Genomic DNA, 27841 nt, shown 5'->3' on the forward strand with positions numbered 1-27841 from the left:
CATTATGCACGTCCGTTTATTTGTGATTGATTTATGCGTGATATACTAGCGCGTATTAATAAAATACCCGTCACACTGAGGATTTTCGCTCCAGAAAGTGAAGATAAATCCCATCTTTAGCGCGAGTTGTAATTTCTGCAATCGGCACAGCCGTTCGATCTCGGTCAATCTTCAACGTAAACCGTTTCACTACGGAAGCAACAAATGTTTTAATTTCGTTCATCGCCAAGTGCTGTCCAATGCAATTTCTTTGCCCGGCGGCAAATGGAAGGAACGCGAATGGATCTCGATTGACACTGTTCTCCGGGAGAAATCGCTCGGGTTTGTATTCATTATGGTTATCGATCCAGACGGCGGTATTATGCTGCAAAGCATTCTGCTTCATGTCGATAATCTGTCTGCAGGGAACATCTTTTCCCTCCATCGTCAGAGGTCGGGCCAGAATGCGGGACTGGGCGGGCACTGGCGATTAGAACCGCAACACCTCCTTGATGACGCACGTCATGTACTGGAGCTGTGCAATTATTTCAGACGTAGGATGCTCGTCTACTGGAATTAAGGCGTTGATTTCGTCTCTTACTGCATCCTGTACGCAGGGATAAACACCAAGACTGTAGAGGCACCAGCTGATGGCAGACGCCGTTGTGTCGTGACATGCGAAAAGAAAGGTATCGATCTCCTCCCGGATCTCTGTATTCGTTAAACCCAGATCGGCGTCGTCACGTGCCGTTATCAGGATGTCTAAGAAATCAAGGTGGCGCTTCTTCTCCGCATGCTCCTCTTCCGTCTGGGCATTGATTGAACGTCGTCTGTCCAAAATGATTTCATCGGCAAATTGGTGAACTTTGTCGCAGTATTTTCGGAATTCCTTGCCTTCTGCTGTCATATTGAAGTAAATAAAATCCCAATATAGAAACGGTTTTAGCAATCGTTCGAACAATAATGCATCTTATCTGTGGACAGCGGACACATAAGGGTGTTGAACACCGTCATTTTGGACATTAGGATCAACATAAGACATCCCACAACGTAACATGGTGTCCAACGTAGCGCGGCTGATATAGGTAGACGTCAACGCTCTTTCCGTTAGACGTCGCTTGTCCTATCTTATCCAAAAATATGCTGGCTGTAGTGTTATAAACGTTGACGTATGACTTGAGGATGTCGAAATGGAATGCTGGAGTCAGCAGGCGTCTATTAAGCTCTTATTTCTTGCCGTTGCTTGTTAACAAACCGTCACCAGCCCATGCAGCGAACATTCAGTATGGACCAGCCCAGCCGTGGCGCTTGCGCACATCAATGGCGGAGTACACTGCGCGAAAAATATCCGGATGGCACGGGAACACCGCGGGTTCCAAGAACAGCAGCCAATTGCTGAACCTATGGCGCCAGTCTTCTCTACGAAGCGTTGCGCAATCATGGTTAGGTCGTTTACACTTTTTACCTCTTCTGTGATACCCCAGAACCAGTGATGACATAACAATGGTATATCCGCAAAAATACGTTTATGTTCTTCTCGTTTCCATATAAACCGCACTAGTTTCCACGTCAACCAGACAACCACCATTGTAAGAATGTAGTCTACTGCTTTACCACCATACATTGTTCTGCTTCCGATTAAATGGATAAATTCAAGAAACTATTCTCACATTTTGTTTTCAATATTGCAGTCCATTTACTCACTTGATGTTTTCATAACACTAAATCCCTATACGTATGTAGGCCTTATTATGCGAGAATGTCATGATTCTGGTTATCAATGCGAGCCAGTTATTCTGAAGTACAAAACTGGGTCAAGTGCATGCAATAGTAAACCTGATGTTAAACGCGCTTACCAAATTAGTAATCTTACCTCGGCTCCCCATACATGTCTGTAGATAAGATGTCAAATGAATGCTGTTAAAGCGATGATCTTCAGACCTTTCCTCGTGTACAAATGTTTAGTTAGAAAGCGCATCATATAACATTGTGTCGCTTTAACCGTGATTTTATATGAGCTGCCAAAAGCTTGAAATGCGTACGTGGACCCACGACATCTGTGTGAATGTATGTTACAAATGTACAACGGACATGCCCTTGTTGTATGTAGGAATTTTAATTTGACAGTTCTTTGAGTACGTACAATTTTAATAAATCGGCGGATGAAATTTTACCATCGAGAACTTGAATAGACTTAAGACTGCAACTTTTCGGATACAAATGGATAGACCCGTGGAAAATGGTCCACATAGACATTTGCGCAGTATTCTCTGTTCAAAGTTAGGGTTAACTTTGGGTTTCGTCCAACTGATTAACGTCTGGTCTTAGTTAAGTTTTGAAACCCTTAGTGTTTTAAAAAATGCAAACATACAACATCAAATTATGGGTATGAAATTTGGAAGAGGTGGACATTTAACAACTTTTCACGAGTGAGCAGAGAAATTATATTCTCACGACTTGCTTAGCCACCAGCGAGCAGTTGTATTTGTTATTATCGCGAATGAAATTGATATCTAACCGAAATCTACAAATGTGTTTGTTAAAGCATGCTTTTCCCCATTGTTTGTTTACCGTTAAAAAGGTTGCATCTTGCGCAAATTAAGATCATGACGTCAAAAAGCGACATCAACTCACAATAAAACTGAAAATTCTCGATAATTTTAAATGTATGAAAACAATCTTTGAAACGTTAAATTGCCAGTTTGTATCCGCTTATATTGTCCTATAATTTGCAGGAATGCATTAAAGAAAAAAAATACTAGAATACATCATTTTTACCCGGTTTCATGTTTTCATTTTTGTTATTTTGTAAATCTGAAAGTATAGAACCATAAACAAGTATAGAAGTTTACAAAATTTCTTAAAACAACACCGTGTTCTAACTATGAGAATCACAAAGACCTCGTTCAAAACTAGTATCACGCATTACAGAATATTCGGGTCATATTACACTAATATGCGATACACATGCATAACATATTATTTATATGTTTAGACTTATTTGGCAAGTGCTTTATTACTTGTCAGGAAATACTAGCCTATCTCTTCGATAACACAAACTACTTGTATATGGTATGCTATCGGACAGGGCAATGTCAATGGGTGCTGATAGAAAGTAATGAGTTTGACCTTGACATACATCTCCAATATATATTCCCAAGAGTCAAACAACTTACGAACAGATTGTAACACTCAGACAAAAGCCTTAACCAGAGTAAGTATTTTTAACAGTGTCACTTTGTACATTTAAATAATGCATGCACATATCGGTATCAACAAGGTATATCAAGTGATTTTACGAATATGATATTGTTTTAATGAGCTGTTTATATATATCGATGAAACACTGTTCCCGGAATTCGTATTTATAATCCGTATTGCATATTTTTGAAGGGACAGAGTGTGTCTTATGTATTTTCAATCCTACTGAACAAGAAGTACATTCGAACATGTGGTGGAAAACTTGTCAATCACGTGGTTTACTAACCATGACATAACATGTCAATATCATGTTAATGTTTCTTCTAGCTTTCTTCCAAAGGAGTTGTCATGTAATACGATGAGTTCCGGAGGCATGTCTTTGTCACCAATGGAGCACGTGTTCATAATAAAAACAATCTCGGGATTCAGTAATATCTTAACCTCAAGCTTATATGTGAAAATGTGAAAATGGGGTTTAATGCATGTGCGTAGAGTGCCGCCCCCCACCCACAAACACACAGATAGATTAGTTTGTGAAGTCCGCTTTCATTATAGTTTTCGTTTAAAGAAAGTATCTTCTCAGCAAAATCAATAATAGGTGGAAAGTGTTATCACTGATTAGCCTATGCGGACTGCACAGGCTAATGTAAGACAACACTTCACGCACATGCATTAAACCCCCTTTTCACAGAGCACGGCTCTTATATATTCAACAAATGTAGTGGGGTGAGACACCATTTTGTTAGTGTGAACCTATCGGCTTATTTAACGGAAGTCATTTATTCAATAACGAAATATACCAGTTCTGAAACAGATTACAAGACGACACGTATGCATTTTAGCACAAATCTGTTTCCACTTTCTAGATAACTACTTTGTTTTTTTAAAACAAAACAATATGTATTCTTATGTATTTTCTCTCATAAATAGCTAAATATGTTAAGAACAATCAGTATTAATAGGTTGTTTTGTCAGGCGATTTAATGCAATGGAGAGGACATTTCATACTTCAATATTCAATGCAACGTCTATAGGAAATTAACAACTTTGTTTCTATTAGGTATTCATTGGTTCTAGTTGTATTTGCGTAGCGCGGAAGCGAAGTGTTTTCCATCTACGGAAGCAGTGGCATTGCCTGTTTCAACAACACAATTCAGATCTAAAAAGAAAGCAATTTTATACATAAAAATGTGTTGATTGAAAACGTATATATCATATCGTATCATGATTCCATTAGTAACTTGGTAAATATTTTAATTTAAAAATCTTAAGCATTGTGAGGAAAAGAATAATACCATTTTAAGAGATATCGTCATTTTACTGTGCTAAAACGGAATTACTTAAAGCGATTGATAGCCAACGCATTTTTTGTCCCATATCGGTTTCACCGGTGGGGACTTATGGTTTGCGTTCTGCCTGCCTGCCTGCCTGCCTGCCTGCCTGCCTGCCTGCCTGCCTGCCTGCCTGCCTGCCTGCCTGCTTGCCTGCCTGCCTGCCTGCCTGCCTGCCTGCCTGCCTGCCTGCCTGCCTGTCTGTCTGTCTGTCACACTTTTCTCGATCCTGCAATAACTTTAAAAGTTCCTCATATTTTTTCATAAATCTTGAAACATGCATAGTTGGCAATATGGATATTATACACGTCAATGCATTTTGTTGCTGCGTCCAAAATTATGGTTGCTATGGCAACAAATAAAATAAAAATCTGGCAATGGTTGAGCCGGTAGGGGACATATATTGCTCTACAATAGTCTTGTTATAAAAAAAATTGTGGCATTAAAAAACAACGGAATAGCTTCGTTTTTGCTGAAACAATTGGCAATTGCCTTTCCCAATAGCCACATAAATGATTCAGCATTCTACATTTGGATTGCTGAGACAAATTAAAATAAAGTTAATAAACATTTTACACATTATGTATAGGCCGTGCGTGTGTCAGAACCAACTTAGCTGCATTGATTACAACAAACTTGCAACAAATTGAATTTGTTTTTCATATGTTTGTTTTAATCAATGCCGTATAAAGCTAAAGATACTTTTAAAAAAAATTAAATAAGGTCCCGTATGCGGCGTTGGTACTTAATTAATATTTGGTATGGCATATCAACTTTCACAAACATAAGTTAAATACAAATTGCATATTAAGAGTTATTACATTACAGCCCCCCCCCCCCTCCCCACGACATTTGAACATATTAATTTAGCATTTATATCATATGGAAATACAACACAAACGCATTCAATCGATGAAATAATCACCATGCTAGAAAATTTATCCTGTACTTTTTGTACATAATTGTATGGACATCTTACAAACAAAATCGTTTTCAGTGAAATATGGGTACTTTATTTCATATTTGACAATGCACGTGATATGCGATCGCTTGGTGAGACAACCACGCATATAAATACATTCTCAATAAACGTTGTTTGTGTGTCATATCTTAACCAACATCAGACAGTGAACAGATATTAATCCACCATATAGTTAAAACTTGTGAATGCACCTGATACAAGTTTGTTTGAATTCGTTCGGTGTTTTTGCGACTGAACAAATGATTTTTAATGTTTATACTGCACCGTTTCATCCAGTAAATATTCGTAGAATAAAAATATAAAAGCACGCGCTTTAAAATGGGTCTTACACTTTTAGAAAAGCAACGAAAATTGCAGCAGGGGAAATAAAAAGCAAAGTGTTTCAAATTTGTTTGAAAACAAAATTCGACAAATATTGTTTACGTAACAAATACTGATTTAGTCGTTCTAAACATTTGTCCTTGTCGGTATAGTTTGTATATTTGCATAGATTCAACATCTGATATGTGGAAATAACTCGATTTATAAATACTGATGAGTGTAACGTTTTGATGAACAGAAAAAAAAATCATAATGAACCATTCCCATATTTTTTTGGTTAGGTAATGATAGCCTCTTATTATCAACAATATTGAAATCCGTCATGTTAAATATTGTTAAGTTTTAATGTTGATAAACGGTCAACAGGTTAGATGGTTATTGTTTCTGTTATTCAAAGAGGGAAATATTGTTATCAGTGAAGATTTTGATCCATCGCATATGATTTTTTTCATGAGAAATGAATTATAACATACCAAACCAGAAAGTTTACCCATCATGTACATAAAAGAACAATTATTTATCATAGAACTGAATTGAGTATGTTTCACGCTGTCATCAACGTAGACAGTTTTAGTTTGAAAGTCAAACTTGTTTGTATAATGGTTTGTCTGCATAAAAGTTCTCCAAAAAGGCTTTCTATTTTTTCCCTGGATAATAACACATGAAATTTAACTGCAAGAAAGACTCTCAATAGTAGGGCGAGCGAGTGCTATGCGATATAAATAGTCTAAGACAGGCCATTTATTAGCAAGGAGCAAAACATACCGTAAACTCGTCTTTGTATTGAATCCAGAAAGTAAAGTGCTTACTTTGCTGTTTTATACAATAGACACGGACCGAAAATTTAAAATTATCTTATTTAACCCATTTATGCCTAGTGGACTCACCCATCCTTCCAAATTGGATCAATTTATTTCCAAAATTATGGATGTCTAGTATATTTATTTCTATATTTAGAATTGTTTTACAGAAATTCTTTGAAGCAAACAGCGCAGACCCTGATGATACGCCGCATCAATGCCTTTTTTTCTAGACGCTAGGCATAAATGGGTTTATTACAAAACGGAATCGAATTGCGCTAAGAAAAATATGGTCTTTGGTACCGTGGCTTTACAAATTTCGAGGGTGACTTTGTTAAATATAAATGATCTTAAACGCAATAGTGTCCACCTCGCTAAGGGAAGTTCCCGGATTCAATCCCCATGTGGCAACGTTCTTTAGATATCTTCGAAGGCGCCAAGTACTACACAGGCAACGCACTCTTTAATTACTTAATTTACCTTAGACTTTCAATTAAACCGAGGTTAAATAAATAGTTAAACAAAATAAACGCCACGTCGATAATATAGTCTGCGTTAATGTTTGTGTAGTGTCGCAACTTCGGAAGAAAAGTACGTTTTAAAGAAATATTAGCATGAGGATGAACATGATAGATCGTGCGTGTATAAAGCCTATTCTAGTTATGAGTTTATTGAGTGATAGCAACTTACCATATTGGGGATACGACACATTGTTAGATAGCTTGACACTGATAAGCCATAAGGATTGCAGGAGGATCTAGTTGCGATGATTAATGAGTTCGACATTAAATTCTCTCGATATTCTTATCCCTGTATAGCCGCTCATTGCACTTAATTGATTTGTAAGTTAATTGCAAAAAAACAATATCGCAGTACGGGTTACACGTGATGTGTAAGTTTTGAATATATTCATGTACTTGGCAAATGTAATTTGAATATTTCATTGTTAATTATTTCTATTAGGGCGTATAAATCTAACTAGAACAATGCAAACAAATAACACGTTTTTACCTAAGTGCAATGTGCTGTTTAAAGGCAGAAAAAGTTCTACATTAATAGCAGCATAGTCCTCAGATGAATTCATTTTCGCAATAAAGATATTGTTCATGCTCTGTAAAAAGGTGTTTTAATGCATGTGTGTAAAGTGTCGTCCCAGTTTAACCTGGCTATGCAGTCCGCACAAGCTCATCTGTTACGACAATTTCCGCTTTTATTGTAATTTTCGTTAACAGATAGTCTCTTCTTAGCAACTATCAAGTTTAGGCGGAAAGTTTCTTCCATCATTACCCTGCGCGGACTGAATAGGCTAATCTTGGGCGACACTTAACGCACATGCATTAAACCCCTTTTTCACAGAGCACGCCTCATATCTTTTGAGTCTGTTATTTCGTTGCTAAAAGCTGTTAACGTATTTTCCTCTGATACGCATTATGAAACAAAATCAATGCTCATCAAACAGTTTTGTTATACAACAAGTTGCTGCGCGTGTATGTTTTTCTGGATATCGCCGTGAGATAACTCAGCGTTACAAGTGAAATCGTTAAATGTATGGTATATATATATATACAGTGCGTGGCAGATAATCATTTCGTGCCTTTAACAATGTGACTGTACATAGTTCCTTTTGACCTGGACACTGATAGGGAATGTGATGTTGTTGTCTTTGCTTAATATTTATTTGAATATAAATACATGTACAGTCCTTCAAAACAAATCACCTTTCGACAAATTATGGAGAACAGTTAAACACCAAAGTGTGTGGTGCATTAATGCAAACTTGAAATAGCAAACTAAGGTCAATACCGCTGATGTTTCATAATGGTCCATTAAATGGTCGTAAAAATGTGTCGTAGACATTAACACAATACTTGTTTATGTGCCAACTGCTATAGTTTCCATTCAATAATGACTACATTATCAATGGTTATCTGTGATTATTACGTAGAAGTGGTCTTTTGTTAATGTAGTGAAAAGGTAGAGTACAAAAATGTCAACTAAATCGGTTTATATTACTAATATTAATCAACAGTTCTCAATAATGTATGACATTCAAAATTATATATAAAAATGGCTTAAATAATATCGCAATCAATTTAATAATGTGTCTTCTATCACCGAAATATCATACAAGCGTGATACAAATTGTGTGTTGGTCTTATATAAACATAAAGATTCCAGCATATTGTTCAATAAATTAAAATACAACAAAAAGCTACGAAAAAGGCGCATATAACTTAATGATAGAATGCAGTATTTATTACAAGTATATCATCAAAGAAATCATTTTAACTTTTACTAGCAGGATTAACATTGATGTTACCTCATGGCTACTGCAAGCTGCATAAATGTAAAAAGAAACATTTTGGCAAGTCTTGTGAATACCATTGAGGTATAAAAGAGCACAAAAATACAGGCTCAGTTATGCAACCTTAATTTGTGACATTTAATTGGCTCATGCCTTCTCTCCACTCGAAAATCAAGGCTCAAACATCCGATATTCAAGTGTCGCTTTGACCTGGTGCCGGCAGACTGAGTGACTGACTGTTTTTAAAAATTATTTCGATTGAACTTGCATGTTATGATTCAGGGGAAAACACTGTTGGTTGCCAAAACATATTTCAATTGTCTCCATTAGTACTAAATATTCTGCTGACATTGATTCAGAATCCGGAAGGACAAAGCCTTATTGACAAGTTAAACGCGCTTGTTTTTAGTATATTGACTTAAAGGTGCTGATGTTTCTTCGATACAAACATGTTTAAAGGGGCCTTTTCACAGATTTTGGCATTTTTTTAACTTATTAATTAAATGCTTTATATTGATAAATGTAAACATTGGATCGTAAAAGCTCCAGTAAAAAATCAAGAAAAAAATTAAAAAAAGGAAAAGAACATTGCCCGGAGCAGGTTTCGAACCAGTGACCCCTGGAGTCCTGCCAGAGTCCTGAAGTAAAAACGCTTTAGCCTACTGAGCTATTCCGCCGAGTACACATTCGTGACGTATTTTATACCTTATATAAGCAATCTTCGTAGTTTCACAAAATTTAACGACAGAAACAGAACTCTCCAAATTATTCAATCGTTTCGCGTTGCAACGCTTTATAATTTTTAGGTTTTAAAATCGTCAAAAGATGCATATAATGGCTATATTAGAGCATGGTTAATGTTCAGTATTACTGATTCCTCACAAATATCATAACTAAAACGAAAACTTACGAATCTGAAACAACTTTTTTCAATTTTGTCAATTTACCAAAGCGTGAAAAGATCCCTTTAACTGTTCATCATTAATTTACGGCATATGTTGTTTCTGCTGGCTAACGGTTTCCTTTAAAGTAGTTTGATATTTATACATAATTGCTCATGCATTAATTTAATGAATTTAATGTTTTGGACAATTTACATGACGCAAGTTTCCTACGAAACATCTAAATTGTGTTCGCATTATTCAACAGAGTATCGTCTTGCATTGAAAGAAACATAAATTCCAAAGTTATCAACGAATGATTCGCGAAATATTTCGTATTAAAAATCGATCTGATTTAATACTAGGTTCAAAATACTATTGTCAAGGTTGAAACTAAAATAATGATAGAAAGCAAACGGTTGAGACACATGTTTCTCCGAGACTGGCGGAAAGTTTTAAAATAAAATATGTGTATCCTCCGTGGCTTACGACATGGATCTTGGTTCCGTCCACCTGTTATTGTAAACAATCTGACCAGCGCTCAGCTTAAGCGTTGTAACACTATCATATACGGTAAAATACGTGGACACGGAAATACAACACACATCCTGAAAGTATTTATGTGCAAGTTACTCTATAAGGGTTGGTGTGACAAAGCAAAAAGTCGCTTCTTAAGACGTTGTACCAAAAGGTAACCGTAACTTTTCGTTATGGTGACTACAAACCGAATTTAGATGATCAGGCTTATGAGCGTTTCTTAACTTCACACAAGTTGAAATACTTCAGCGTATGATTTCAAACCTCACCGTGGGTAACATGGATGTCTGTGGTATCGCAGACAAAAAGGGTGTAGGCTTTCTTGGTTGAGATTCACAGTTTACCTATTTAAGTTTTTGCATTGAATACATTAGTTTATTCCTTAGCAAATAATAATGTAGGTAGATCCTTGTAACCCCTGGCTTAAGTTATCTTGTATCCCTACACGGGGCTTATCATTTGTGTGATTGATAGGTATCGTTTACTAGTTTTCCTAATTCACTGTATCCAAATATGAAAGAATGAAAATATTGAATTGGGATTAACAGTAAACTGGTTTATCTTTAGAACTTAACAGATAATAAAACCTTACTGAACGCTATAATTAAATTACATGTATCTGCAATATTAGTTTATATTATCTAATGCATTGTTGTGTAAGTCATTCAGATTTTTATTTAATTGTACATGATGCAAATCCTTCCAACAATCAATATAATATAACGAAACAACGATTTATTTTAAATATGTGTACAATCATGCAGTATACAGATCTAAGACACAACAACTTTCTCCATTTACAAATCAAGCACGTGGCCATTAAACTGCAACATAGCGAGCTTGCAATGTCAGATGAGAGACAATGGACACATCTGCCATAGCGAGCCTGCAATGTCATATGAGAGAAATGGGACACATCTGCCATAGCGAGCCTGAAATGTCAGATAAGAGAAATGGGACACAGCTGCCATAGCGAGCCTTCAATGTAAGATGAGAGAAATGGGACACAGCTGCCATAGCGAGCCTGCAATGTCAGATGAGAGAAATGGGACAAAGCTGCCATAGCGAGCTTGCAATGTCAGATGAGAGACAATGGACACATCTGCCATAGCGAGCCTGCAATGTCAAATGAGAGACAATGGACACATCTGCCATAGCGAGCCTGCAATGTCAAATGAGAGAAATGGGACACAGCTGCCATAGCGAGCTTGCAATGTCAGATGAGAGAAATGGGACACAGCTGGGCGAGCCTGCAATGTCATATGAGAGACAATGGACACATCTGCCATAGCGAGCCTGCAATGTCAAATTAGAGAAATGGCGCACAGCTGCCATAGCGAGCCTGTAATGTCAAATGAGAACAATGGGACACAGCTGCCATAGCGAGCTTGCAATGTCAGATGAGAGAAATGGGACCCAGCTGGGCGAGCCTGCAATGTCAAATGAGAGACAATAGACACATCTGCCATAGCGAGCCTGCAATGTCAGATGAGAGAAATGGGACACAGCTGCCATAGCGAGCCTGCAATGTCAGATGAGAGAAATGGGACACAGCTGCCATAGCGAGCCTGCAATGTCAGATGAGAGAAATGGGACACAGCTGCCATAGCGAGCCTGCAATGTCAGATGAGAGAAATGGGACACAGCTGCCATAGCGAGCTTGCAATGTCAGATGAGAGACAATGGACACATCTGCGCCGCTTTTAACAATATTTGTGACCCAGACTATGGTGTGTCAGATAACTGCTTTCCAGCATTTTGGTACACTTAAAACCATTGTGTTTTTCTTCTGCCAGTAAAATGTCATGACCAAAATGTATCATAACGGCGTTTTGAAAATAATGAAAAATAAAAGTAGACACATTGCTTGCAGACTATAGAACAAAATCGGGTAAGTACCTAACTCGTTGAAAAGTATTTTTGTAGCCCTTGTTACGCAAATGTTCACATTAAATTGATCGTAAAGATTAAGATTATAACGCTTAATTGGGTTGTTGGCAGTAGTTGTATGCTAAATACCAGTTTAAGTTTCAATTAAAGAACAATAAGAAGTATTATCTTAAATCGTAAATTAAGCGTGTTCTGTGTTCGCTTAATGTTATGTTTTTCATATACGATAAGGAGTTAACTGACGGAGTCGTAAACTTCTTTATTATCCTATTTTACGCGATGAGTTCTTTGGACAACAGGGAAATTGCTCGTTAAGCTATTTTATTCAGCACTCTTAAAACTGCACTCTTGTCAAGCAGGTCAGACGTCGCATAACTCCTCGGAACTGTCCATCGCGATTTGGATCGTAGAAATGGCAGTACGACTGTTTAATTAAAACTACTCTTGCATCCAACTTAATGTTTAAATCAATTATCGATTCCGGTGTGTTTGTAACCTGGACTAGTTGGTCAGTTTGTTTGAATTATTTTGGTCAATGTTTTTAACAATCACGGTGTATGCTGCATGTAATGAAAAATGATAGCATTGTACAACGGAATAAATGCATATCTCGAAATATATTTAATCATTTTATACATAATTGAAATCGTAAATGCTTTGATTATGTATTTAACCTTAATAACACTTATCTGTTTTGAAAATTAAAGAAACAGTTTTTTCTATTCTTGCATATGCTTCAAGTATACAACGAGCATGTTAATGCCTTGAATTTGTGTTATCAGAAACCCTGCACCAATAAAAAGATACAGATGCATAACCCCTGGGAAAACGCACTACAGATATCATTCCATAACATGTAATCGTTGTAAAATTGTACCTTTTTGTACTCGATATTTATAAACATCTTTCATAACGTCGTTTGAAGATTTAATCTCATTAAAACATTATGTTCAGTTATTGGATGTAATTTAATATTATAGAGTGCAATGTACTTGTAATGTCCCTAGGTAATTGTACAAACACGTGGTTTCCGTGTCACCATGGAATATTCTCACACTCACCTCTGTTTTTCAAAATCTTGACAAGGTCTTAACGATATGATGAAAAGTTAGACCTCCTCGTTCTCCTCTTGTCTTTTTTTATATAATATTTTAGCATCATCTCCAAAAATTTATTAAAACTTGTATGCAGAAATTGTACAGTCGATTGGTGTATAACGGATAGCTAAGGACTTCGAGTCTCATTTCAACGTAAACACCATGCATTCAGTAATTAAACCATTAGACCTAGATAGACACATGTCTTTCCTATTGAAACATTCCAGCGGTTTTAAATTTTCGAAAAATATTATTTGTTTACAGCGCGAATTTCATGGTACACTGATTCAGCAATTACCGGATCGCTTAGGTCTTTATCGGATTACATGTGTATCGTGTTATTTCTTGAAATTTGACACAGCATTTGTAAAACATAATTGCAATATATGTACATTTCAAGAAAGGAAATTCATTTCTGCGTTTAATAAGATCAAGTTTATGGAAATCGCTGCACGATTGATGAAGTAATGGCTGTTCAAAGCGATGCACCCTATATTCGGGTCATTTTGAGTTGAATCTAAATATAGATTTGATAGTGGAAAATATGTTTTCAGAGAAATCGATTTTTCGTTATAATTTGATAATTTTTCATTTAAAATGATGTTTTCACTTATTAATATCATAGCCACACGCTAATTAAATGTGTATTGGACAACTTCAATTGAGTTTATATTTATTTTGAAACAATCCCCACATTCCTGAATATGGGTCACCACATGTCCGTTATTCACTCAATCCCGAGTTGCAGCTTTCATGCTTATTTTATATGGTAAGCATCAATTTGGTTTCTGAGCATTCTTACTTTTGTAAAGGACACATAATACTAAAATATTACATCGGTGAACATTATGTTTACCAAACAAAATCTGCAAAATTCAAGAAACCATTCGTCTGCGCTTTTCATGTCATCAAAAAACAGTGCGTACATAACGTGACCTTGTTTTGCTTTCGAAAAAAGAAACAGTTGTAAACATTGACACACATCAACATAAACATGAATCGACTAAACAATGATAGGCTTTTTGTATTCAATTCATAGAAAACTATAAATCTTAACATAAATAAAAATATTTTGCAAAAAAACGTTTAAGCTATGCGTTACTCACTAAAATCCGCTATACACCAATCGACTGTCTATAATATGAACATACCTTAATAACAATAATTGATATGTTAATGTTGTAAATGTATAACTTTGTGTTTCATATTTATACGAGATGTATGTTTAAATTGAATAAAAAAAAGAAAAGTTAGACCACTATTTAGACCTTGTAAAGACAAGAACAATATTTCATAACCAGCATTAATCTAACATAAAAAGTATTTTATATTTGTTCAATCGCAGCCATTAGAATATTACTTTTCACTTCCTAAAATATTCAACATTTATATAAAAGATCATACGTTTTAGTGATTTCTAAATGTTGTTCTTCTTAGCGATGCCTTTTTGAAATGTAACGGGCATACTTTAACTCGGTAAATTGTTGAAAATAAACGATAATTACTTTCGCCAAGAATCCTGCATGCTATCTACAAGAAATGCGTTCAAACGATGTAGATAAAATACTTATTTACCCGAAAAAAGGCGATTGAAATGGCACAAAAAGCAAAATGAACCATCGCGATGATTGAAACATACATTTGATTAAATGCCATTATATGTGTCTATTGATATTAGACGCTTTATTTATTATGATACTTTTTAATATATGATACTAAACTTATATTTTAATAAAAATTCTTTCTTTTGCTTTCGTTACACTAATTATTGAAATTTCGTGAAAATACTGAAAATACTGAACCGGTTTCTGATTGGTCATTTATCAAAGTGTCGTATTCAAGTGATTGTGAAGTATTTTCATTATGTCTATCATGTACTTTCTGATGCACTCTTTGTAATAACTGTGTTCACAAAGTGCATGACATAACAATTGATCTCTCTCGGACATGTAAATAATGTTCTTGGGTGCGTACAAAAGTAAGTGTGATAATCAGTTCTAAAATGCAATGAACACAATTTGCTTGGTGTTTAGGACATCAGTTTAATACGTATTCTGAAAATAACGAAGCCAAGAATGTCTTGGGATTATCGGGTGGGTGATGCTTTTATGTTTCTAAATTATAAGTTACTTCCTTATAATCCTTCATAATTACTGTTTCATTTCATCGTTAACAGTGTTTCGGACATCGTTTTAAAACGCGTTCTGACAATTACGAAGCCAAGATTGTCTTGAAATTAATGAATGGGTGATGCTTTTATGTTTCTAAATTGTAAGCTACTTCCTAATAGTCCTTCATCATTATTACCTCGTTGTAATTCAAAATTCCGGTAGTCTCATTTATGGATAAAAGTGACCAAGAGGAAATGACATTCAAATTATGGCAAAAATCCGCCAGACATATCCCAACTAGTAACACAAAATCAAGGTAAATATTGAAAAGAATGTAATGTGCACGCATTTCATTATTCCGGTTAATATTATGTTCGCTAAAAATAAAAAAATAGGTTACACCAAATTCATACGATGCTGTCCGGTAATCTTGCGCAGTTAAGGGTCAATTGGTTTAAAAACATGTTCTTTTATAAATTGGCAACATAATATGTAAATTTATTATGAAAATTATAAGTCCATGTGCTTATTAACACAAAAATATCTGATTAATTCAGTGAAGAACTGCCCGATTTGATTTAAAAACAAACATGACTCACCTCATTTTCAAACTATCACAGTGTCCGGTAATCTTGCGCACTTTGTATAATGACCTCGTTTAGGCAAAATTGTAGACATATGGTGTCAAATTATTGACAAAAAACATTCCAGAAAAATATTTTAAAAATCAGTTTGCAAAACCATTGAAATTAAATGTGCATTTCTAGTGCAGTTTTTGTTCACTACAAATCAAAAAATAACATAGTCACTAATAATAGTTTACAATTACAACAATGTAATAAAAAAGTACCGGTATGTGTGAAAAAATGCATAACAGGTTTGATACCCGATCATGCTTCCATAGTTTACAGAAAATATCAAAACTAGGCCATTGCTCATGCGGAGATCATACCAAATTGGTTTGACAGAATGGCGGGAAATGATGACTATGTCGTCTGATGCGATATATTTTCATGGCAAAAAATACCATAACTGATCGGATATTATGCAATGGAATGCTAAATTACACGTTGGATTTATGAATTCTTAATTTAAAGTATGAAAACGCTAAAGACTGCAGGGAATTTGTGATTCATTTAGAATTTTTCGTAAGAAGGCCAGTGTTTACGATGTATAGGGATGACGCAACCGGTGCTTAAATGTAATGATCGAATTTAATTTTGCATGGAATACGTAACTTTTAAATCCGTTAATTCTTTACAATGTGAAATTCCATCTTTCATCACTAAAGAAAACCATTCGTCGTCTGCGAGATTCGCAAATGCGAAGTGCGCAAAATTACCGGACGCGCAAGATTAACGGACTTAACTGTACAGCATGCCAAAAGCATGTGTAAAATACATTCCCTTTAATAGTTTATCCTTATCATATAACTTCGGACAAGTAACGTTATAGTCCGAAAGAGTAAAACCTATGTTGTGAAATAGGGGCAATCTGTTGGTTATTTCTTCCCGAGTTGGTGACCATAATTAATATGATATTAAGAAAATGTAATGACTTGAAGATTTTATTCATGATCGCTAAGTTGCATATGCTAACTTATTTTGCAAATGGTCTTATGACTGTCCAGATAAACAATTTCAACAACGAAGTGTGTTATTTCTCAACGCGAACCTCCTCGTAAAAAAGCAACTGCCTTCAAGAAAGGTGCCGTTTTTTAAGCAAAAAACATTAAGAGAAATGTCATGTTAGAGAAACTTAAATAATTCATCATCAACCATTTTAATTATTAAGGCTTGAAAGCTGTATTTTTCACGAGATCATATTATAGTATCCCTCTGGAGCGTTCATGAAGGTAGTGCATTATTTTGATTAAATATCTACAAAGAAGTAAGAAAGGCAAAAAAACAGCTATGCGTTTAGCTCTTCTGACACACGAATTTTTACAAATTGTGAAAATAATGTACTGGTGACTTTACAAAAAAGCATACAGCAAAAATAAACATTGATGTCTCCAGAACGATGTGATCATTAATTGCTACTTGTAAAATAATAATATGAAGTTAATATAATACAATATTCTAGACAGCAGAACAAAAATGGCCTCATCCTGTGTCCGGTTAGAATAAAAATAAGATAAATGATCGCCTGTTTTAAATAATAGTCAGGATTATGATAGAGAAAATAATTATTCCAGACCGAAACCGAGAAGAATAAGTCATAACCAATCATGACTCCAGGCCGAATCCCGGTTGTGGTAAACGTATAACGTGCTGTTACATGTTACCAATATAACGGAAAACGCGATTTTTAAAGTTGTCGTTTAAGAAGAATATATGTTGTTCAGAATATCTGTACCAAGTTAACTCTATAGTTTAGTTAACGAGAAAAGCATGCGTCGTCGAAAGGGATCTTTTCACAGGTTTTGGCATGTTTTTAAATTTGCCATTAAATGCTTTAGATAGATAAACGTTAACATCGGAACTAAAAAGTTGCAGTGTAAAATAATAATTAAAGAAAAAAAGTTTTCAACGTCTGGGCTCAAATCACTAAAATTTTGAGCCTAGCGCTTAGATCACTCAATCAACATCAAATATCAAAGATCCTTTAAATTTTAATTTTATACTGCATTATGCGTTGCATTTTAAAACAAAGATAAAGATTACAAGCAAAAGTCTTTGAAACATGTTCCTCCGAGACTAGCGGTAAATTTTAAAATGAAATATTAGTGTCCCCGCGGCTGAGGAGGCGAGTCTTAAGAGAACTTCGCCTTTGACAACAAACACGTGAAACACGAGCACTTAGTTCTGGTACAGTCAAACTCACACGATCTCGGTGTCGTCGACCTGTCATTGATGACAATGTAACACTCGCTTTGTTAAAGCAATGTTTAACCAGCCCCGACGGTGAATCGTGTAGAGAACTTCGCCTTTGACAACAAACACGTGAAACACGAGCACTTAGTTCTGGTACAGTCAAACTCACACGATCTCGGTGTCGTCGACCTGTCATTGATGACAATGTAACACTCGCTTTGTTAAAGCAATGTTTAACCAGCCCCGACGGTGAATCGTGTAAAATATCTCCGTAGAACACGAGAAAACAATGCGACAACGCGATACTACGATGGAGACAATGCGATAGTACGATGGCAACAATGCGACAACGCGATGGTATGATGGCGACAATGCGATAGTCATATCGTACTGTCGCCATCGTATCATCGCATTGTCGCCATCGCACTATCGCGTAATCTTACTGTCGTCATCGTATAATCGCATTGTCGCCATCGTACTATCACACTGTCGCCATCGTATTGTCGCACTGTCGTCATCGTATTATCGCATTGTCGCCATCGTACTATCGTAGTATCGCATTGTCGCCATCGTACTATCGCACTGTCGCCATCGTATTGCCGCCCTGTCGTCATTGTATTATAGCAATACCGCTTTGTCGCATTGTCGCCATCGTAATATCGCACTGTCATCATCGTATTATCGCATTGTCGCCATCGTACTTTCGCGTTGTCGCATTGTCGCCATCGTACTATCGCAGTTGAAATACTTCAGCGTACGATCTTTTAAACGTTACCGTGGGTAATATGGTTGCGTCTATGGTATGAGAAAAGGCGTGTAAGCTTTCTTGGTTGAGATTCATACTTTAACAAATTAATTGTTTTCGTTGAATAAATAAGTTAATTCTTAAGCAAATGATACTATAGTAAGATCATCATAACCCTCTTATTTTATATTGCCTCTCAACGCTAATCATTGGTGTTATGCGTAAGTTATCGTTTACTAATGTTCTTATTCACTGCATGCGATGGAATAAAGAAAGTAGATATGCCATTGTGATTACAAGGCAACTTTTTATGTTAAGCACATAGCAATTCAAAATTTATTGCTAAACGCTATCTTTAAATGACATTACCGTACCTGCAAAACAAGTTATTCAGATTTGTAGATATAGTGTACATGTATCCAAAGCCTTTCTACAACCAATCATGTATAACGACGCAGTTATTTATTTTAAAATACATGTACAATAATACATTGTACTGACCTATTACACACATACTTTCGCCACATACAAATCAATCGCCTGGCGATTGATTATCTGTGACCCAGACGTTGGTATTGTCAACTAATTTGCCTCCAGTCTTTCTGTGCACTTTGCACCACTTTGTGTTTGTTCTGTAAAATTAAAAGTCCTTAATCGGGATAAGTCGTATGATCACAGTTGTATTTATAAGAATACTCATAAGTACAACATGATAAATAACTTTCTTTATTATACTAATAAAACACATATAAACATTACTTATGTAATACGCTATTCGTTAACCGTTGTATAATTATTATATCGGATTTATATAGCGCCCTTTTCATGCAAGGGTGCACGTTCAAATGTGACATATATTTGAACACATACAAAAAAAACAATTGATAAATAACGTGTTAAACTTATTCATATCTTACACCATACATTAAACGTTTTATTTGCTATGCTTAAATCAAAATATGTTATCCAAGACTCGGAATATTGTTTATAAAGTCCTATACGCTTTCTTATTATATCTTAAGCAATAAGTTGTGTCGTTAATGATGATTCGTTTTTTGCCTGACCTCATCGCACTTTGGGTTATGTATTCAGCAGCAGCCTTTTAACTGAATTCATATGCATTGCCATTGGCCTTGTACAGTAGACGACCCATATTGAAATTTGGGTCATTATGTCAAAGGTCTCTGTCACAATTATTTTGCACTAGTATTATTTGTTTCATGGCGAATGTTTTAATGAATAAATCGTTGATTATGGTAAATATAGTTTTATTTTGTGTATTTCGTTCCTGAACTTATGTAAACGTTTCATTTTTGCACCGTCGATCAGCGTCATCTTACCAGAAAAAAATATCTTCAAATAGAAAAGCAGGTTAGACATCACGTGACAAGTAGGGATAGTCCAATATGATCACAAATGTAGATATCGCGATATGATTAAAATATATAATAAACATGTGTACTTGTGTCAAAGGCACCGTTTTTATCTCAATGCGTTAATAATATATATATATATATATATATATATATATATATATATATATATATATATATATATATATATATATATATATATATATATATATATATATATATATACCCTTTGTGTGCGCTACCTGAACTATTTCTGTCAGCGTGTTTCAAATATCTTGTTTTCAGTTTCATGTAATAAAAACGATATTACAAAGGCAAGTACATGAAGCTGGTGAAATGAATATTAACAGTGAATTTATTACCAGTATTAAACTGTGAACTGTCATGATTAACTGCTTACAATTATAAGAACAATTATTTGTATTGCATATTTTATAATAACTATTTGTTTTTACTATTATTCTCATTGTTTTTTTTCTTTGTTCTTAACATTATATAACGCGCATGTCAATGCATTCAGTTTGTGTTTTCAAAGATAATGATTCATTTAAACCACCAAGACTTTAACCCCATGGTTTCAAGCTCCACATTAGTTTTTTTATAAAATGTACTCGTTACAAAACGGTCTTTGCGTGTAAATCTTAATAAGATAATTTAATATTACAGCCTCAAAAATACGATATCACTTTAAAACATTGTGTTCACTTCAGTTGTTTAATGCTATTAAATATAAAAGTGTATAGAATAAATGTAGGATCCCTGTGTAAGTCCATGAACATGTGCTCGCCGTGTCATCATAGAGCATTTAATTACTGATACCGGTTAGCCAATATCGTCACGGTGTCATGACTTTTTAAAGGATATGGGAAAAGCAATATTGTGTCTTTGTATAGAAACGTAAACAATTACCAACACGGTTCTGGGTGTACCAGGTAAAGTATAAACACGATTTTGGGAGATATTCGGTTTCCTTGAAATATGAATTAAACGTTCTGATTAGGTCTTTGTTATGAGTGTTTTACGTCAACTAACGATTCTAAAATACATGTGATGTGTTAAATCCTTGCCTCCTTTAAACAACGTTTAAATGTGAGATTCAAATATTGATGTTATTATATACTTTTTTAACATCATTAATTTTTTCCAGGACTTAAATTATGTATGAAATGCCACAGATGTGCATGATATACGCAATATAAATCCATATCAAATGGTTAAACTTGTGAACGCAATAGTAACCGTTCATCCGTTAGGGGAATTAACTCTGCAATGATTTTGAAGAGGCACAACGCCTTTTAACACTCCAATAACCACATATTTTGTCGACTGATGTGTTGGATAAAAGAGATCATTTGTTTCGATCAAGTCTGATTAAAAAGCAACGACTGCGATGTAAATGATGCCTATTGTACAGGGTTCTTTGCATAATAAGTGAACGTGGTTATCTGAAACAATATAAATTGCTTTTCCCGAAGTATAGATTTGATTTAAATATTAGCTGCGCTCTGTGAAAAGGGGTTTAATGCATATGCGTTGAGTGTCGTCCCAGATTAATCAGGGACGACCCTTTCCGTATCAACTGGATTTTCATAGGAAGACCCTTTCTTTAAACAAAAAATATCATAACAGCGGAAAGTGTCGTCCCTGACACGACCTATATAATTTAAGTCCGGATGTTATGAATTCAATCACTCACGTTTTTACCATTTCAAGTTAAGTGTAATGACCATGGTTACACGATGCAACGACTTTTATTAGTTCATGTTTAGTGCACATTATATTAGTTAGAAACATTTGTCGCAGATTCGCCATTCGCCTTAAATGTGCTCTTATATGTCTTTGGCAGAAAACAGAAAATTCGTATAACTAGGTATGCGCTGTTGATTGAAAATCCCAATAGACACATTATAGAGTTATGGTGAAACATGTGGAGAACAATTATGGTAATAGTGTTCGCACTTTATAAATTATTCCGACATAAGATGGATTCACCGATCATAATTTTTACAAAATGCACTGCAGTTTTAAATTTTACATCTGACACGGTTTGTGAGATTTGTGCCGGAACGCATGGCCGGAATCCAGTGAATGCTCATCGAATTATGTTTGTGTCTGAACAGGGACTTAATGTGGTATCTCCCGTTTTATTTTTAATAATTTATATTATTGACTTTTTCCGAGCACGCATTCATGCATTAAACGTTGGTAATGTTCGAATTGATGATTAATTCTCATGATAAACTCGGACATGCTGACAGAGATATTAGTAGCTGACAAACCATAAAACTCATGTCACGTATCAGCAAAATAATGAGAGCGGGTGATATGTTATCGATATTGTGTGGATATGACCAACACTGCAATTTGTATTTTAGATCAATGCATGTGGCCTGAATAGGACTTTACTAGATAGTGACTATTAGATTCACTCGTTCCTATTTCTTCTTAAATGGTTGTCCTTTACGCATTATACTTTCATATAGGTAACAATATACTTAAAGATTTCCTTAACAAATACAATGCAATAGCAATAACTTTGACAAATAATAAAGTCTAACTTTAGCGCATAGAGACCCATATAACCATAAATTTTCTCAGACAGCATTACAATCCGGTTTGATTTAAAAACAAAGATAGGTCATGCGTTATGTAAGAAAGAACTTGACGCGAATCAAAGGTCACTGTATTTCGGCCATCTATTTGCAGGCTCCGCTCTAGTTGATGAGAGTTTCCCGCCATCTCCAACCTTCAAGCAAAAAAGTGAATTTATATTAAACAACAATGTTTTTCCTACCTTACGCACAAAAAATATCTTAAACTAAAGTCATGTCTGGTGACCCTACAGAGAATCGTGTGAAATAAATGATGTTCATGTTTTTAGAGGGTATAGCATTGCACACCAAAAGTATTTAGTATACCTATAACCTATAGCTCTATACCATTATTTTCGGAAAGTCAATTTTACAGCACTGTTAAACCAGATTTCGGCCCTGTTTTCGCTTGACTGGTGACTCCTTGATCATGTGTTTACAACCGTATTAAAGTAATCAAACCTGGCAAATGAACGCATGAAGGCACCTGGACCATTACATTTGCGCTATTGGGTAACCGGTAATAAACAATGGTTTTATGAATAATTTCAGGTAAGTGAATGCAAGTGATCAGGTATTAAATACCAGTGAAAGAAGAGTACAAACAAGCATAACATACATGTCTCTTATTTTTCGGACACCTCTATTTATTTTAATCGCTTACGTATCTAAATTTTCTGACATGAACATTTTTCATTATTTTAAGTGTCCGAACACTTTAAAAGTAAGTACGGTAAGAAGAAAAAACTCTTAAGACTTTGCTTTCTAGTTTACTATACAAGAGATATGCATTTTATTATGTCTGCAAGGACATGTGTGCATTCAACGTGCATCTTAGGGTGTAAACATTGACCTCCCGGCATGAATGTTTGCAAATTTCAAAATACAAAAGACGAAAATCTGCTGTTTCACAGATTATATACAACGTACCAAAAGTAGCTTTAATACCCTTTAAACTATTTTTGGTCGCCGAGGTGTAATGGATATGTTGTCCGCCTAGCGACCGGGAGGTCACGGATTCCATCCCCACCGTGGGAGCATTCTTAAGATCTCGCAACACAAAAAAACAAGTACTGGTACTAGGCCCGTGAAACGGACTCGAGAGCGTTTTAATAAGCCTGAGGCTTTCGATGCTATTTAGCTTTAGCTCGATTGGTTTAAACTAAAATAAATAGATTTAAACAAAACTACCTGTAACTATATTTGGCGTCAAATCTAGAACTAAGTGCAAACTTGCATAATGTAAATTTAATTAAACAAATATTTTGAATAATAATATCGACATAACGAATTATGCAGGACATAGTTTTAATGTTTATACTTGCGATAATAGTTGTTTTAAATTTGTCAACTTTTGTCAATTTTCGTTGTAAATAACTTAAATTAAATACGGTAATAGATCGCGTGAATTACTTTTTTAGTTTCTATTATGCATGTTTAGTTGTCGCTATATCTTCCATATACTGATGTTATGAGAAGTGTTTTAATAGCGTAAACGTGTATACCATTTTATTACAATATTCACTTAATAAGATCATTTGATGAGAAGAACGCATATGTATTTACCCTGAACAAAACATGAAACCGTAAGCGAAGTATTGTCAAGAATACTTGCCATATATCTTAATGGAATCATACTAACAAAAATAATGGCAAAGACTGTTTTAAATAGCATATCTTTCCCTTCTGTGTTCGTTGTAAATGTATTACGTTGAAAACATTACTTAATACTATTTAAGTGATATGTCGACCAGAACAATAGGGCCTTTGTTTTGTATGGGAATGCGCTTTATCACTCTGTTCGCGGAGATTAGTTACGCTGTTTCGGAAAATATACTTTAGTTGTAGAGGAAAAAAGCAAAGTGTTGACCGGATAAATCTCAACGTGAAACATTTTTAATAAAGTACACAATTTATTATTTCCTTAAAAACGAATCTGCATAAGCATCTCAATTACCACAATAACACCCTTAGAAACCTGATGATGTTGGACGTGCTTGGAAAAGATTCCGATAAATTTTGCTGAATTTCGGTAGGCACTGCACCGGGTCATATCATTTTTTCATCAACATGTTGAATGTTAAGTCAAATTTATCAACCAAAACGAAATTTTTTAAGAAACCCTGGCAAATATGTTACGCGAGGACATTGGTCCTTTTCGGTCCAAAAACTTTTCACGTGCATAGATTTAAAGAAATTTGTAAATAAAGTGCAAAATAGGGGTTAATGCCCTGCATCGTCGACTTCAAATAGCCATATTTCAAAATATCATGAATAATAATAACCAGGATTTTTTTGAACATACATGATAATTCCTCCTTTGCCTATACCAAAAGATATTTTTATTCAAAATTCCTTTAAAGGGATCTTTTCACGTTTTGGTAAATTGGCGATATTGAAAAAAGTTTTTTCAGATTCGCACATTTTCGGTTAAGTCATGATATTTGTGAGGAAACAGTATAACTGAACATTTGCATTGGTCTAATATAGCCAATATATGCATCTTTTGACGATTTAAAAACCTTAAAATTATAAAGCGTTGCAACGCGAAACGATTGAATAATTTGGAGAGTTCCGTTGTTGTCGTTTAAATTTGTGAAACTACGAAGATTGCTTATATAAGGTATAAAATACGCCTGCTATGTATGCTTGGCAGGATAGCTCAGTTGGCTAAAGCGTTTTTACTTCAGGATTCCGTAGTTACTGATTAGAGCCCTGCTAAGGGCTACTTTTTTCCTTTTTTAAATTGTATTTTTTATTTTTTACTGTAGCTTTTAAAATTTATTGTTAACATTTATCAATATAAAGCATTAAATGACACATTTCAAAACATGCCAAAATCTGTGAAAAGGCCCCTTTAAACAATTATAGAACTGGATTAACATACCCTACCGAAATTCAGCAAAATTTATCGGAAACTTTTCCAAGCACTTCCAACATTTCACATCATATCGGGTTTCCGGGGATGAATAAACAATAGTATTATTTTCAAGTTAAGCGATGATTGACACTTTACTTGAAATTCTGTACTCCCAGCTTAAACAATTATGGATAGGTGTAGTTAAATACACAAAGCAATATGCATGTCCGTTTATTTGTGCTTGATTTATGCGTGATATACTAGCGCGTATTAATAAAATACCCGTCACACTGAGGATTTCCGCTCCAGAAAGTGAAGATAAATCCCATCTTTAGCGCGAGTTGTAATTTCTGCAATCGGCACAGCCGTTCGATCTCGGTCAACCTTCAACGTAAACCGTTTCACTACGGAAGCAACAAATGTTTTAATTTCGTTCATCGCAAAGTGCTGTCCAATGCAATTTCTTTGCCCGGCGGCAAATGGAAGGAACGCAAATGGATCTCGATTGACACTGTTCTCAGGGAGAAATCGCTCGGGTTTGAATTCATTATGGTCATCGCCCCAGACGGCGGGATTATGGTGCAAGGCATTCTGCTGGATGTCGATAATCTGTCCTGCAGGGAACGTCTTTCCCTCCATCGTCAGAGGTCGAGCCAGAATGCGTGACTGGGCGGGCACTGGCGAGAAGAACCGCAACACCTCCTTGATGACGCACGTCGTATACTGGAGCTGTGTAATTATTTCAGACGTAGGTTGCTCGTCTCCCGGAAGTATGGCTTCGATTTCGTCTCTCACAGCATCCTGTACGCCGGGATGAAGACCGAGGCTGTAGAGGCACCAGCTGATGGCAGAAGCCGTAGTGTCGTGACCTGCGAAAAGAAAAGTATCGACCTCCTCCCGGATCTCTTTATCCGTTAACGCTAGGCCGGCGTCGTCACGTGCCGTTATCAGGATGTCCAAGAAATCAAGGTGGCGCTTCCTCTTCGTACACTCATCACTCGTCTGGGCTTTGATTGAACGTCGTCTGTCCAAAATGATTTCATCGGCAAATTGGTGAACTTTGTCGCAGTATTTTCGGAACTCCTTGCCTTCTGCAGTCATATTGTAGTAAATAAAATCCCAATATAGAACCGGTTTAAGCAATCGTTCGAACAATAATGCACCTAATCTATGGACGGCAGACACATAAGGGTGCTGATTACCGTCATTCTGGACACTAGGATCAACGTAAGACATCCCACAACGTAACATGGTGTCCAACGTAGCGCGGCTGATATAGGGGTAGACGTCAACGCTCTTTCCGTCAGACGTCGCTTGTCCTATCTTATCCATAAATATGCTGGTCGTAGTGTTATAAACGTTGACGTATGACTTGAGGATGTCAAAATGGAATGCTGGAGTCAACAGGCGTCTATTACGTTCCCATTTCTTGCCGTTGCTTGTTAACAATCCCTCACCGGCCCATGCAGCGAACATTCGGTATGGACCAGCCCAGCCGTGGCGCTTACGCACATCAATGGCGGAGTACACTGCGCGGAAAATATCCGGATGGCACGGAAACACTGCGGGTTCCAAGAACAGCAGCCAAGTGCTGAACCACTTGGCGCCAGTCTTCTCTACGAAGCGTTGCGCAAGCATGGTTAGGTCGTTTACACTTTTTACCTCTTCTGTGATACCCCAGAACCAGTGATGACATAACAATGGTATATCCGCAAAAATACGTTTATGTTCTTCTCGTTTCCATATAAACCGCACTAGTTTCCACGCCAACCAGCCAACCACTATTGTTAGAACGTAGTCTACTGCTTTACCACCATACATTGTTTTGCTTCTAATTGAATAGATCAATTCAAGAAACTATTCTCACATATCTTTTGTCAATATTGTAGTACAGTAAGTCACTAGATGTTTTCATAACACGAAATGCCTATACGTATGTAGGCCTTATTATGCGAGAATGTCACGATTGCGGTTATCAATGCGAACGTGTTAGTGTAAAGCACGAAACTGGGTCATATGCA

The 27841-nt window shown here is 35.8% G+C and overlaps 1 protein-coding gene across 2 annotated transcripts; it reads right to left on the bottom strand.

The window, feature by feature from the left end:
* LOC127850593 (cytochrome P450 4A2-like) lies at nt 1-27841 on the bottom strand. Of its 2 annotated transcripts, none has more exons than XM_052383721.1 (2): nt 26205-27841; nt 1-169 (listed from the first exon to the last, which is right to left on the bottom strand). In XM_052383721.1, exons 1-2 carry the CDS (start codon nt 27639-27641, stop codon nt 71-73), a joined length of 1536 nt encoding a protein of 511 aa, XP_052239681.1. In that variant the 5' UTR covers nt 27642-27841; the 3' UTR covers nt 1-70. The 2 variants fall into 2 exon arrangements, with proteins under 2 accessions (XP_052239681.1, XP_052239680.1); XM_052383720.1 differs by lacking the exon at nt 1-169 and adding an exon at nt 22794-23115 and having other exon boundaries at nt 26103-27840.

This window comes from Dreissena polymorpha, chromosome 11 (genome assembly GCF_020536995.1).
Source record: "Dreissena polymorpha isolate Duluth1 chromosome 11, UMN_Dpol_1.0, whole genome shotgun sequence".
NCBI lineage: Eukaryota > Metazoa > Mollusca > Bivalvia > Myida > Dreissenidae > Dreissena > Dreissena polymorpha.

Bases quoted from the DNA above. Each gene is read 5' to 3' on its own strand.
- LOC127850593 (XM_052383721.1), bottom strand. From the start codon at position 27,641: ATGTATGGTGGTAAAGCAGTAGACTACGTTCTAACAATAGTGGTTGGC. The intron at 170-26,204 runs GTTGACCGAGAT...TTTACGTTGAAG, and splicing joins TGAAACGGTTTACGTTGAAG to ATTGACCGAGATCGAACGGC.